General features: G+C 39.3%; 1 protein-coding gene across 4 annotated transcripts; it reads right to left on the bottom strand.

Annotated features, from left to right (window-relative positions):
* Positions 1-33: 33 nt before the first annotated feature.
* ampd1 lies at positions 34-12,067 on the bottom strand. 4 transcript variants are annotated; one of them, XM_047581924.1, is made up of 17 exons: positions 11,915-12,059; positions 10,721-10,732; positions 9,691-9,699; positions 8,839-9,004; positions 8,445-8,592; positions 6,262-6,427; positions 5,958-6,177; positions 5,375-5,504; positions 4,759-4,953; positions 4,466-4,597; positions 4,085-4,248; positions 3,675-3,801; positions 3,020-3,183; positions 2,714-2,834; positions 2,256-2,429; positions 1,865-1,975; positions 34-511 (listed from the first exon to the last, which is right to left on the bottom strand). In XM_047581924.1, the coding sequence occupies exons 1-17, from the start codon at positions 11,934-11,936 to the stop codon at positions 356-358; spliced, it is 2,217 nt and encodes a 738-aa protein (XP_047437880.1). In that variant the 5' UTR covers positions 11,937-12,059; the 3' UTR covers positions 34-355. The 4 variants fall into 4 exon arrangements, with proteins under 4 accessions (XP_047437880.1, XP_047437888.1, XP_047437892.1 ...); XM_047581932.1 differs by having other exon boundaries at positions 10,721-10,729; positions 11,915-12,056; XM_047581936.1 differs by lacking the exon at positions 10,721-10,732 and having other exon boundaries at positions 11,915-12,067.
* Positions 12,068-15,091: the final 3,024 nt, after the last annotated feature.

The following is a 15,091-nucleotide window of genomic DNA, read 5'->3' as shown; positions in this document are numbered from 1 at the left end:
AGGCAACAAGAGCAATACATAAATGTCACAATGTAACAAGCTACCAACTCATTTATTAAATGCATCAGTACAGCAACAAATACAAAAAGATACTTGCTGCTTCACATTTATATCCTTTCATTCTGACACATGGCGTCCCTCCCACTGGAACAGACATACTGCAACGTACAAGTCTATTGGGCAAGAAGTGCAGATGATATACAGTGAAGATAATCATCAAAACCTTTCGTCCTCCACAGGAGAGAACATGAGTGTGTCAGAAGGTCAGTTTCTTTAAGATTCACTTGTTTAAGAGTTGCTGTGAAAAACAGATGTGGTAACCAATTACATCACAGTAGAGATGATGTTTTAGTGTTTACTCAGATTTCAAGCCTTCTTTGATTAGGTTGAGCTCATAGATCAGGGTCTCGTAGCGATACGCCATACGGATCTGGGCCACATTGGTCTTACGGATGTCGTTGCCCTCTGGACCCTCTTTCAGGTAATCCTTACCGAGGAAGTGGTCCTTTTCCTGCAACACGGAAGAGAACCAAAAGCATATTTTAGTGTAAGGGTACACTCAGCTGTATGTGGAACATGATTGATAATCTCTTTGACTAAAGCGCAGTCCGTACAGTGTGAGGTCAGAATCTGGGTGGATCTAATGAAACTCACAGATTACAGAGAAAATTGTTTCATACCGTCAAGAGGAGTGATGACTCCTTGCACACAATGTACATCATAACACATCACATATGTTCTAAAGTGTTATAACAACACAAATGAGAAATGGGGGAGATATATTAATATATAATTATATTAATTAATCATATTTGGTGCTCTATTTTCAGAGAGGATAAATATAAACTATTTGAAATTTTGTGTGTTAAAAACTTCAAAGCAGAGAAACTTGACTTCAAAAATAAAGTTTTAAAAAAATCATTTAAAAAAATGGGACGAATGTTTTACTAATAATCATCAGAATGACTTCTCCCTCAATCCATCAGGGGTTCATTTTGACCTTCCTGTATGAAAATAATGATATTTATATTTTTTATTTTGACCTTTTGTGTTTTATCCTTTTGAGCTTTTCTAGGTTTCTGTTGCACACAGAAACCAGTTTGTGGGAATAAAAAAAAAAATGAAATTATGAAAATGCAACCACAAGAAAGGGAGGAAAAAAAAGTGATTGTAAATCAGTTTAAGTCAATAGGGGCCCCTAAACAGTCCTGCAGTTACCTAGCAGCCAGTTGCTGACTCATTCAGCAGGAATAATAAAAAAAAATCTAAGAAATAGAAGAAAATAAATAAATAAATAAATAAATGTCAGGAATATTTACATTGTTTAAATAAAATAACCAGCAATGAAAAATACTCTTACAGTGCAAATGAATGACAGGAATACATTATAGTAGAGACAAAATGACAGATCAGTGTCAGAAATGTGGCCCTCTAGTGGACACCCTCATACACAATTTGGGAATATGGATTTGCTGAATATTCATCAATCATGTCTCTCTTCTAAACTATTGGAATTTTCTCAGTATGTGAATGTTGCAGTATATTACACACCAATGATCCAGATAGGGAAACTATTAATGAAAAATCATTGTTATTATTAAAAAATTCCACAGAATAATAAATCATTGCACTCAGTTGATAAGGATCTATAGATTGACTAAAGCTGCAAGTCTAGTTGGGTGGAAATGTCACACTTCATGTGCAGTGTGACTGTAATGTATTGCGCGGTCAAATCAGAAGGGACTGGTATGTGATACTCTTCACTGAGACCATGCATGTGTCATATCAACTCACTCAGAGTGTGATTCGCCACAAAGCTTTTCAAACCAGAGACCCCACATCATTTACTGTTCATGCATGTTACCTCATGGGACAAGCTGCTCTGCAGGACGCTATTCCTGGAGATCTCACACATGTCACAAGTACTGAGCTTGAAGACCTGGGCTGCAATGGCATATTCTTCCATCAGGGGTTCCTGTGAACAAGCCAAGACATCCACTGTGATTAGATGATCACCTCAAGTTAGAGTGACTGAACGCCTGACTTTTTGACTCTGCGTTCCCTATGTAATGTGTTTACAATGCATGTTCATTTAATGTATATTGTATTCTACCATTGTTATATTGTGGCTTGTGCATAAATACTATAGGACATTTTTCTGACTTCAGTAAAATGTAATTCACTCATTTATACAACAGCGCAGCATGCACCATTGTCCACACTATCCTCAAAGACCTTCTTTCATGCGTTCAGACCTTGGTGTAGTGGAACTGCATGGGATCGTCGGTGGACAAAGACACCACCAGGCCTTTCTTGTGGAACTCAAGCAGGGGGTTCTTGGCGTATTCCAAGAACAGGCTGTTGTTGCTGAGAGGAGACATGGCAATTGGGATCTGGGTCAGGAAGTACAGGTACTGCAGCACAGGGCTCTGGTTGGGAAGGATTGATGGATAAATATTAGAGGGTTAGATTCAGTCAATGTCACCTCTTTGAGAATGGGAAAGCACATTTCCTTGATTATACCAAGAAAAACTATACATGCCTTACACAACATGGATTTTTCCGTGCAAAGCCAAGGACACATTTTCCTATCATCTAGGAAATTCACATACACAGGAAATCCTATGTGTCCCTTTTAGATTTATACATACTATCATTATTTGTTTTCAATTGCATATTCATTGAAATAAAATAAACCATGTTCAGAACCGACCTTCTTGAGGTTGAGGCCGTGAGAGATGTTGTCAGCAGTCATGAAGGCAGCCAGCAAGTGGGTGATGGCACCGGCCTCACCACAGTGAGGCCTGAACATGAAAGTGTTCATCCCTCTCTGTCTGGAGAATGGATATCAAACAAGAATTATAGCACAGAAAGGAGATGAGAAATGAGATAAGAAACCATAGCAAGATGTCAAAGAGTCATTATATGGTGATGTTACTTTACACATATTCATGTTGGATTCCTGGCTTGAATTCCAGGAATCCAACATGAATACGTGTAAAGTAACATCATTACCCACCTGCGGAGCTGGTTGAGGACAGCAATGTTGGCATACATATAATAAATGTAGTAGGTGTAAGAGGGGTTCTTGACAATGTCCCACTCTTCAGGCTTGGGGCTCTTAGTGGAGAACATGTGACCACTGTGTTTGGATTCATCATCCACGCTGTCAAAGCCCGTCACCTACACAACAGGAGTGAAAAACACAGGGCTTTAACTTTCCTCTGGATGAAAGTGTAAGACAATATTACAACTAATAGGAACATTTCTGCCCGAAACTAATGTCAGAAGTGTGATCTTCTATTCATTTGTCATGTAGATGTGTGGTCGCATAGATAACAGCTGATATAAAACACAGAGAATAGTTATACGGTAGCATCTGCAATAATCTCATATTATTATATGTAATAAAAGAATAATAGAACATTTAGTAATAGACAGAACATTTAGAAAGCTTATTTTGGTGTGCACTGAATACTCTTATACACATTTTTTCTTATGAATACTTTGAAATATAGGATCTTTACTTGTGACACTAGTTTTAAGTTGTAGTACTTCTGTACTACCATCTGTTTTGTTATCTTTCCCATATTTTTCTCCCTAATTCCTGGCTTGGAAAACAGTTCTCTGCCATGGTTAGGTTATTTTTTTTGTGCGTTTGAAATTCGACTCACATGCTTGAGGAAGATGCTGAGCTCAGGGTTGGACTGTGGGTCAATGGTGGCTTGGAACACGGGAAGGAAAATGTTCTCCAAATACTTACCAAAGTGGGGCACAAAATCCCTGCCTCTGAAGATGTCACTATAAAAGATAAGGGACAAAACAAATGATTTAATTATGGCAATTGTATCAGTCTTTTGAAACTTATATAATGACTCAAAGGGCTTATATAATGACTTTATACTGTATAAACCTTTTGATACATTTCAGGCTTAGGGGAGAGCAATTGATAAAATCTTTGGAAATTTCCTTTAATACCATAATATAGTCAAGAGCGAAGCTGTAGCATCCACAAGATAAATTGATCTCTGTCTAGCTTTGTGCTTAAATTGCATTAAAAAAAAAAAAAGAATGAGACACTTACTAAATCCTGGGTATTTGAATCATCCATTTAAGGTTTGGGCAGAAGACTTTGTGCTTGACAAACCAACCAGAAAGCTTGGTCCACTCATTGGGGTTGCAACCATAGATGGACAGACGAGGCTCAGCATACTGGTACTTGGCGTCCTCCAGGTCAGTGGCTACTTCCTGGTTTGCACAAAGATCAAATCAGGCACAGATCACTCAGAGCTTAGTGAGCGATCTTTTTTTTCTGTGTGAATGAATCAAAGTTGATATCATACCAAGTTACAGTAGTATTGATCTTCAGTTGGTGGAATCATGGTCATTCTGTCATTCTGTGCATCATCTGTCTTCCCATTTAGGATGTTGCATGTCTACAGTATCTTATTGTATAAAAACCAACCTTGATGATGGTGGCAAAGTACTCTCCATTGATGTGGTTCTCTGTCTTCAGGTACAGATCACGCAGCTCACTAGCTCCTACAGGGTTGTACTTGGCGTTGAACTTATCAAAACGCTGGAAGGTTTGTCTACCCTTCAGAGACACAACACAGAAAGAAATTTTTGATTAAACAAGTCCTAAAAAATGCAAGTCTGCAACTTTGCATCCACTCTTTAGATGTTTCTTTTTTCCCTGACCATTAGAGACCCATTTCACATCTAAGACCAATAATCATTTTCACTCAAGAGACGTACGGCGTGCACATCCAGAGAATCTACAGTGAGGTCGTAGGGATGCAGCTTCAGGGACTCAAAGAGTTCCTTCATGGTGACCTCCTTTCCCTTCAGTTTGTGCACAATGCGGTCAGCATCCACACGGTAAGACTTTTTGATGAAGCGTAGCAGGTGCTTCTGGTTCATGCAGGCGGCAGCATGGATGTGGGTGTCGACCTAAAATGGCAAAGAAATTGGACAGTGGAGTGGATCACTGAAATTCTGGATTTAGACTGTGTAATAACAGGGAGTGGTCACAAGAGGGAGCTAAAGACATCATGAACAGTATTTCAGTTGGAGGAAAGCTGCAGAAAAGGTAAGGAGGAAATTTAAGGTCTAAAATACTAATATATAGAACATTATTTAAACATATTCAGAATAAATATGATGATGCGATAACTCTGCTAACTAGAAGTCAGTGCAAAGATTTTAAGATTTGTCCACAAGGAATAGTAGAGAGGCCTTAGTTATCATCTAAATTCAACTGGCAAGAAGCTTAGTCTTAAAGTTGATTCCATATTAGCATATTTTTGTTTAGCTTATGTTTCAAGGCAAACAACTTTGCTGTGTCCTTGCACAATGCATAGCTCATGGCTACCTTCCTGCAGTTGTAGAAATCCCTGTGAGGGTTCAGCTTCAGCTCCTTCATCTCCTCCATCTCGTTCAACATCTCATGCACATTGAACTTGGACATGAGGAACTTCAGACGACGGTGAGTGTAAGTCTTACTGCAAAATAAGGAGCAACCTGAGATGATTGACAGGTGAGATTGTGCCACAATTGTGTTTTGAAACTTAATTTTCAGCAGCTGGTGTCTATAAAACACACTATACTGTTGAACAAGTCCTTGATCAGAGCAGTGTGGTTCCAGCGCCGCCATGGTAGCCTACTACATTACCCCATAGACATACATAGGCATTACCCGAACTGTTGTTTTGCTACCATATGTTTTTGTTTTGCTGTGGACATGTCAAGAGCCCCTGTGCAGGACCACACACTGAGAACTTGTCGTATAAATGATTTAACAGTGTGTCAACCTTGGGGTCATCTAAAAGAAGACATGAAACTGGTCAACTTCTGACACCTCACCGGACTCCCTTTGAAATGAAAGGTGTAAGAGAAGTCATGGTGGGACATTTTCAAAGCTATGTAATGATAATGAACACTGTCAACGGACTCACGTTGGGCCCTGTGCAATGAGAGCAATGAGGAAGTTCATGTCGTCAATGAAGGTGTTGTAGTCTGGACGGGGCAGATCTTTGGGCTGATGTTTGTCAGCAGCTGCAGCATCATTGTACACGTACACGAGACCTTCCTTCATACGGGCAACATAGCCCAGATTCTCTGGTAGGCATTTGGTGTCAAAGGGGTCCTCTCCATTCTTTGGAGGAGCCGTGAAGACTGTGGATGCAACATATATATTAATTTCACTTCTCTTAGCACTTAGCTCTATCACCTTGCTCATGCTCACATCCTTTTCCTCACTTGGGTGCACCTGATCCTCAGGTTTGAAGGTTGTCCCCTCGATGTCACGCAGATACTGGGAGGCTGTTCTTGGGAAGCGCTGATATGCCAGCCTCATGTACTTTTCCCTGATGGTCAAGGCGCGGTACAGACCCCTACATGACAGCTCAAAGTCATCCATGGTCACCTGAATAACACATAACAAAAATGCTACTGATTTTACCTGAAAAATACCTGCAATAATTAATTGTTAGATTTAAAGATTTTAAATTAATACACAAAAAGAGAATATTAAATTTGTGGCAAAAATAGAGATATAACAGATGTAAGATCTTATAAACTGCAGTTTAAAAATTAGATAGATATTAGATGTTATAGATATGGAACAGAAGTGGCAGTTGGCCAATAGGAGACACAGAATACGCAGTAATGAAACCTAAACTCCAACCTTCTCTTAAATGAGCTTGGCCTCTGCTCATGGGAGGGAGGTAAGAATGCAACCCCCCAAATACGCATAGTCAGTGAAATTCAAGGGCAACACCTCGTGCATCCATGACTGTTTGACACAGGTCATAAGAAACGTGCACTCAAGTGATGGCAAATGCATGGGCTGCTGATTTCATCTCTTCTCATTTTTAAACCCATTTCAGATCACCTTACTTTTTTTTTTTATTATTGAAATAATGGAGTTAGTACCCTAAACTTATCAGCACACTGTGCATATTTTACAAAGACTGTGGAGCAAAGTAGAAGTGACCTCTTGGATAGGAGAGTTTAAAGGGACTTTGGGGCCTTCATGCTGAAGTGGCAACTTGAATTTGGTGAAACAACACTTTCACCTCAGACCACACCGGTTTGAGAGTATTGTCACCAATGAGAAATAAGACAAAAATTGAACGATTAGGGTTCAGAATTATATATACATATATACACTAGCAGGCCACTTTATTAGGTACACCTTGCTAGTAAAAGGTTGGTCCCCATTTTGCCTTCAGACCTGCCTTAATTCTTTGTGGCATACTTTGAACAAGGTGTTGGAAACATTCCTCATAGATTTTGGTCCATATTGACATGATAACATAGCGCAGTTGCTCCAGATTCATTGGCTGCACATCTATGCTGCTAATCTCCCATTCCACCACATGCCAAAGGTGCTCTATTGGATTGAGATCTAGTGACTGTGGAGGCCACTGGAGTACAGTGAACTCACTGTCATGTTCCAGAAACCAGTTTGAGATGATATTGTGACATGGTGCATTATCCTGCTGGAAGTAGCCATCAGAAGATGGATACACTGTGGTCATAAAGGGATGAACATGGTCAGCAACAATACTCAGGTAGGCTGTGGCATTTAAACCATGTTCAATTTGTACTAAGGGGCCCAAAGTGTGCAAAGAAAATATCCCCCACACCATTACACCCCCACCACCAGCCTGAACCATTGATACAAGGCAGGATGGATCCATGCTTTCATGTTGTTGCCAAATTCTGACCTTGCCAGACTGGTCAGACCAGGCAACGTTTTTCCAGTCTTCTATTGTCCAGTTTTGGTGAGCCTGTGTGAACTGCAGTCTCAGTTTCCTGTTCTTAGGTGACAGGAATGGTATCCAGTGTGGTCTTCTGCAGCTGTAGCCCATCTTCTTCAAGGTTTGACGTGTTGTGTGTTCAGAGATGGTGTTCTGTATTCCTTGGTTGTAACCAGTGGTTATTTGAGTTACTTTCTATCATCTCAAACCAATCTGCCAATTTTCCTCTGACCTCTCACATAAACAAGGCATTTTCGTCCACACAACTGCCGCTCAATGAATATTTTCTGTTTTCTGGACCACTCTCTGTAAACCCTAGAGATGGTTGTGCGTGAAAATTCCAGCAGATCAACAGTTTCTGAAATACTCATACCAGCCTGTCTGGCACCAATACCATACCACATTCAAAGTCACTTAAATCCCCTTTCTTCTTCATTCCCATGCTCGGTTTGAACTTCAGCAAGTTGTCTTGATCACCTCTACATGCCTAAATGCACTGAACTTCAGCGATGTGATTGGCTGATTAGCTATTTGTGTTAACAAGCAATTGAACAGGTGTACCTAATAAAGTGTCAAGTGAGTGTATATAGAGTGTATATAGAGTGTAACTGTGACAGTCAAAATCATGATTAAGCTTTGATTATTTTAAATCCATCAATGAAGGAAAGTAAACAGTACCCCAGAAGCATAGTCTCCGATGATGGCCACTCTCTGGAAGTCAGGCACTTCCAGGTAGGTTGGCATGTCCACTTCCACTGATGCTATGGGGGCAGCAGCTACCTGTGTGACAGCAGAGGCCATGGTGCGGCAGCGCTGATACCTCTTGCTGTAAATGAGAGGTGAGGTTTGGAATTTGGCCTCATCTTAACGACGTAAAAACGTCTGAAATCTTTGTTTCAAAGGTTAACCAAATTGCTCAATATAACAAAATATTTTCCATTGTTCTTACAGGGAGATATCTAGTCCTTAGATGGCTCAAAAAAACTACAAAACCTTACCTGTTCTGTTTTCATTAAGGTACATAAAGTGCCAGTTAGTTCTTGAGATACTAAAAGCACATGTCCCATCTCACCGTTTCTCAACATCATCCTCGTTGTGCAGATGTTTGGCCATCTCTTGGTGGAGGATGGGACAGTCCTCAGCAACATCAAACATGGAGATTTCATCACGGATGTTCTCGTCTTTGGTATCAGATGCAAAGACCTGCTCCGCGAAGGCCCTCATCTTGTCATCGGTCTCTGTGAGGAGCCAAAGGTTACTTTTTTGAATTCCAGAAATGTATACTGCTCCTACAATATCATGCAGCACGAAACTAAACTAATCAAACTGCTAATCTATACTGAATCAACAGGAGTACCAGACGACAAAATCCACAATGACAGGACTTTAGACACAGCATCGGACATCTACTTCATGTCATACAAGGCACATACCTCACTTGACCTGAAGTGTATGGACTCCAGCACATGCGTTGTATACATGACTAAAGATTGACTCAGACGTTACAATTCTGCAACTCCATGTACAACATGGAAGCACAGGTACACACAGCCATATGGACATATAACGGAAAAGCCTTCTTTAATTTATAACTCCAGACCCAGTTTTCTTTCACTGTTTATTTGTCAGGATTTCAGTTGCTCTGATCAGAATTAAAAATCTATGATGAGACAAGAAGAAAAGAGGGTCATGGTCCATAATGACACAGAGTTATAAACCAAGCTGTTTCATAAGAAACCCAGGTGACATTGCACATCCTGTGCAGCTCTACTTACTATGTGAATGCTCTCTAGATCAAACTTTACATGTTTCGTGCACAATTTTGCTAAGACCCAAGGCTTTCTACTCGAAACCAACAACTCCAGAAAATATTAAACTCTTAAGAAGTGATTTTGGGCTCTTCTTGTAAACCCATCATACTTACTCTGTGGACCTGATTATGACCATCAAGATAGCAGCACCCGGAATAAAATCCAGAAAAAGAGTGTTAGAAAAGCAATGGTTAGAAAATGTTATATTCAAGGTGTTATACATGAAAATTGTTCGACATTATCTACGGTGGATGGATGAAAGAATGTACCACATAACAGTCATACATCTGAATCCATATGTTTTTGTGAACACTGTAATGTACTATATCAACAACATACTGTAGGTTAGAAATGCATGCTGTAGTCAATGTGGAGGATGGGAGCAAATGACATGTTAGATCAGTGCAAATGGATAATCAAGGTAACAATGACTGTTTAGTTGAGTTTTGAGTTGTTTCTGAGGCGAATGTAGCAGCTGGACGAAGAATTGGTAAATGCGTCTTGATAACACATGCAGATATGATCTGTGACCTCAGTGCTCCCAATGGAGCAACAGCAAAGTACAGGATATCATCCATATCATCCATTCCTTCCCTGCATTTTGGAGCAACTCTGTTCATGTATGTACTGTAGATGCATTAAATGTGGCTTTCTGGCATTCAGGAAAAAGCTCTCCATGACCGTCCTTTGGTCATTCAAGCAAGTCCAAACATCAGTCAGACCGTGCTTGATTTTCTTGTTGCGAGTCTATAAACATTCCTGTGAATGATGGAAGAGTCAGTAGGGAAAAGCCATTTATTAATTTATTTATAAATGTATTAATAAACTGTTCACGTTCACTTCGGTTCTGACTGGTGATACAAATACACAAATACTGTACACCTAATACAACAGTGAATTAGAGAACTGACACTGAATGTGAACAGTATGTTAACATACGGTGACCATTCCCACTTCGTTCCACTAAGCTTCCATTTTTTATGGAGCAGGTGTTGATTTACCAACATCCATAGTACTAGTTTGCATTCAAATGCAGACTTTGTGGTGATGTGACTGTTTCACATCCATACAGTAAAACCATGCATTTGAAATGCTTCACATTATCTCTAAAACTGCCTTGACATTTCCCAGATCTGTACTTACTTCCTTCCGCTGCTAGCGAAAAGTCCCAGTCAGGGTGGGAAAGTCCGGGTTATTTGGGGAAAGAACATGTGTGTGTTACATCTTAAAGCAGCAATAACAAGAAAGTAGGGTTACAAAAAACAACTCTGTCCACATATTCTCATGTCACTGTGATTATTCCTTTAAGTGTAAAATAATCACACTGAAACTCAGCCACGATGACTTCAGTAGATGGTCAGTGGACAGAGTTGAATTTAAGCCCATGGGTGAGTATGGGTGAGTTATTTCAGATTAAGGTGAACTGGACTTTCATGGGTTTGATCAACATGTTCTGTTCGTGGCACCTGCTCTGACAGATCTGCCTGTCATAAAGTCTTCCTGTGTGTGCATGACCCACAGCCTCAGTCCTATTCAGCAATAACTGAAAACTCATTACAACCTAAGTGGTGAGGTAGTCTTTCCAGGCTGCAACTTAATATATACCATTTCATTTCTATTTTTCATCCTTTGAAAAAAACAAAAAAACACTTGTGGCATAATCTGACTGACCTGTGCCTGGTGAAGGAAAGCATATAATTAGCAACTATTACAACAGCATGCTGGAATGGCATTAATGACGGCATTACTGTATGTAATACAAGACAACATAGTGAGACTGACTAAAAGTTTGAGCAGGATCTGATCCCATGCCCTGCTTTAAGACCAGATCAAATTTTCTGACATACCATATCCATCTTGTACTGATATTTCCAGCTGATACTCTTATAAAAATGGACTTGAATGCTTGCAACGGAGCTCAAGAGTGGTATTATAATGGTGAACTGAGTTTGCAAAGCTAGTTATGAGAATTGCACACATCCCATAGGTAATATGTCTGTCAGTATGTACTTTACACTTAAACTATTTGCATTTAACCTCAGTGAGCCTGTCATTAAAGCTGTCAGTGCCATCTATAAGAGAGTCAGCAGAGTAGGGTAACAATGGTAAACAAATGGGAATTTATTACTTGAATAATTACTTGAATGCATCTGGCATGTCTAATGGTCTACCAGTGTATTTTCGGAAAGATTTCGGGCAGTTCTCACTTCCGTCTATTTCAGTTAGCAGACATGAGGGTGCCTTTCCTCGCATGAACGTTATACTATGTGTCCAAAAAAAAACCTTTCTATTTGTGTAATTCACATTCAAGCTCGAAGTCATTCTGCCCGAACTCACCTGGTGCTAAGACTTTAGGCATGGTGATGCTCTTCCAGTGAAACGCTCCCTGATGACTGGTAAAAGGTGGTCAGGCACTGGACCACTGTAGTGTGGAAGTGTGGAGACCTGTGCTCGGGTTTGTGCAATATTAAGCTCTCTGCGTCTCACGTGTAACCAGAACCTGCCGTGCCCACATGGAACACGTCTTGGTGCAATGGGGGAACTCATACGTGTCCAGATCTATTTTAAGTTATCTATGTGCACCCAGGACTCACTGAGAGGCACAACGCTTTGACAAAGAGACGGGCATGTGTGTATGAGGACAACCGTGTTGTGTAACACACTTATAGCTGCCCAAGTTGCTGTCCACGTGGTGGTTGGTTACAAACACTCAATGTTTTATGCTGATATTTTGCGACAATCTTCAAATGAGAAGAGAACTATATTATGTAAAGTGGTCTAATAATAATGATAATAATAAAAATAAGTCTAGTCAACAACAAAAGCTGTTAGTTGGCCTAATTGTGTTAAGTGTCAACACAAGAGACTAATTATCCATTTGACTTGGCTGTCAAGTTCTCATCAACAGTAATGGAACGTTACCTTGGAACATTTTAAAGGATGAAATGTTCTTGTTGGAACACTAACATGCTCCCAACCCCATCGCTTACACTGTCTGAAGATATAATGACAACGTAATTTAAGGAGTCAGTTAATGAGTTAGCATAGTATTTACACACTAGGAATAAACATTCAATATATTCAATTACACTTAATTACACTCTGGAAGAAAAGCCAGGGCATCACCAAAGTCATATGACTGAATCAAATTCACAGGCCAACCGATATTGTGGTTCAGAAGTGTGAAAAGTTGTAGACAGTGAGGTGAGGTACTTTATAGAAGTATTTGGGAAAGTATGTAAGAAGATATGCAGCCAATATGCTATGCTGCTGACCAAGCTATTGACCTACTTTCTTTTAATAGTATTTCCGCTTTAATTCACACCCTCAAAGGTGAGAATAATTTCCATACATACAAATCCAGGAACATCAAGCTGAATTTACCCCTAATTTAACCTTTTCTGACACTTCTTGAAGTTCATGGAGTAGCAATAAAAAAAAAGAAAAGCAGTGACTCCGGCATTGCCCCGTGGCCCTAAAAATCTTGTGTAACATCTCAAGAATCCCCACCCAATAAAACCTATTTGACTTCTAAGGAATCATTATGTATTATAATAGTTGATCAATCAGTCCATTGTCTGCATTAACCCTAACCCTAACTTACTAGGAAGGTCATATTTATATCAATACAATCTTACTCTAACTCACTCATGTTTTTTTAAAAAAGGACATCAGAGCGTTGTGGTTTCCTGACATTATTAAGCTTTGTTGTTATGCGACCAACAGCTTGCATGGATCTCCCTAGATTACAATATCATTGATCTGGCATATAGTAATTCATAATTCATGATGATTGTTCATTGTTCATCGTATGACTTGAGCAAATTTTTTTGAGTATTTGAGTAGTGAGTTCCGTATTTTTTTCCCCCACTGACGGTTTGTCTGTTTGTTTGTTTTCCACCATATGCATATGACATACCATTCACCTCCAGTGTATTAGGGTGGAGACGTAAATTCTGACAAAATAAAACCTAAACTATCTGCATGAATTGCATCTATTCAGCCTTTCCTGTTACATATAAAAAATGTTTCTTCTGTTATTTTGTGTAGTTCTCATTTGTGTAACAGCCTCCTCCCGCTGTCCCTTCATCCTGTCCGTGTAGTTTGCAGGATCTATTTTTAGGGAATGTGATCCTAAATGTCAAAGTTCTTCTTATGGTGCAACTAGTTAAAGGGATCAAGTTAGAAACAGGCAGTCTGTCACTTCAGCTTCCAGAAATTACAAAACTGAGCAGATTTTTCAACTTTTGATGAGTGAATACCTGCAGGGTATAATGCCAAATGGTAATAGCACATGTTATTTTCTACTGTAACTTTAAACTGTGTAAATAGCTGAACGCTTGTTGGTTATTCTTTTTTGCTTTTATTTACCTTTTTTGCTACTTTTAGTTTGTTTAGCTGTTTTGCTTTGTACAGTACGTTCTCCACAGAAAATACTATGCTTGTTATAATGACAATCACACATGGTGCCATTTTGTTACATGGATGTAAACTTACAAAGATATTAAAGACCAGGGGTAAAAAAAAAAAAAGAAAAGAAAGAACAAAAAAACACAACATGAACTAAATTGTTCTATGGTGAATTTCTTTTTCATGGTCAAGAGGGATCTGAGTGTTCCTCACCACAAACCTGAAGGATTATCAGCTGCTGGATATGAGGTTTACATAGATGGGGGTGAGGAAGGCAGCCCAAGTTACTCCAGCTCATATTACTCCTATCATCACCACTCAGACTGTCAGACTCTAGCACATTACAACAGGTGCTCCACTGTCTAGCTCCTCCTCTGGGAGTTGTTTGGGTTTGAACACACAGTACACAGTTTGAACCCTGTGATTTTCCCTTATCTAATCAGTTTCAGGGATCAGGGGTAGACGATCATGTGATATTGTTGATCAAAATATACCACAGACAAAAGGAAACTGTGAAACATAGAGAAACATTGCTCTTTTAAATGAATGCAACTGTTCAGTCCCACTGAAAAATACGTATATCCTCAACAGCGGTGGCTCCTAAGGATTCAGCATGTTTACATGTTCCGTTTGGATTGTAATCACCCTTCCTGTTTGAAAGATAAAGAGGAACACCCAGAGCTAAAAACAGCAGCTCCTCTGGTGATAGTACACGTACAGGACCTACAGTACGTGTTTTCAAGCACAAGTGTTATAGCGCTTAATTCTGCTTATTCTATTATAAATTACATAGAAGAACATTTTTCAGACTCTGACATTTAATCTGACATGTACAGCTGACAATATGCTGCACATACAGCAAACACAGGTATATATTTATGATCTCTTATTCGTCACAGTGAAAAGAATTTCATTGTATGCTAAGATGTACAATGACAATAAAGTCTATTCTATTCTATTCTATTCTATTCTATTCTATTCTATTCTATTCTATTCTATTCTAAACAGGGTAGGTAATGCTTTGGAATAGTTATCTATAAATTTGTTTTCATTTATAGTCAGATCTTGGTCTAATAATACAATTGTAAACAAATGCAATCTATT

Source organism: Mugil cephalus, chromosome 1 (assembly GCF_022458985.1).
Source record: "Mugil cephalus isolate CIBA_MC_2020 chromosome 1, CIBA_Mcephalus_1.1, whole genome shotgun sequence".
Taxonomy (NCBI): Eukaryota; Metazoa; Chordata; class Actinopteri; order Mugiliformes; family Mugilidae; genus Mugil; species Mugil cephalus.
Note: the sequence above shows the minus strand (reverse complement) of the source record. Positions and strands in the feature narration are given on the sequence as shown.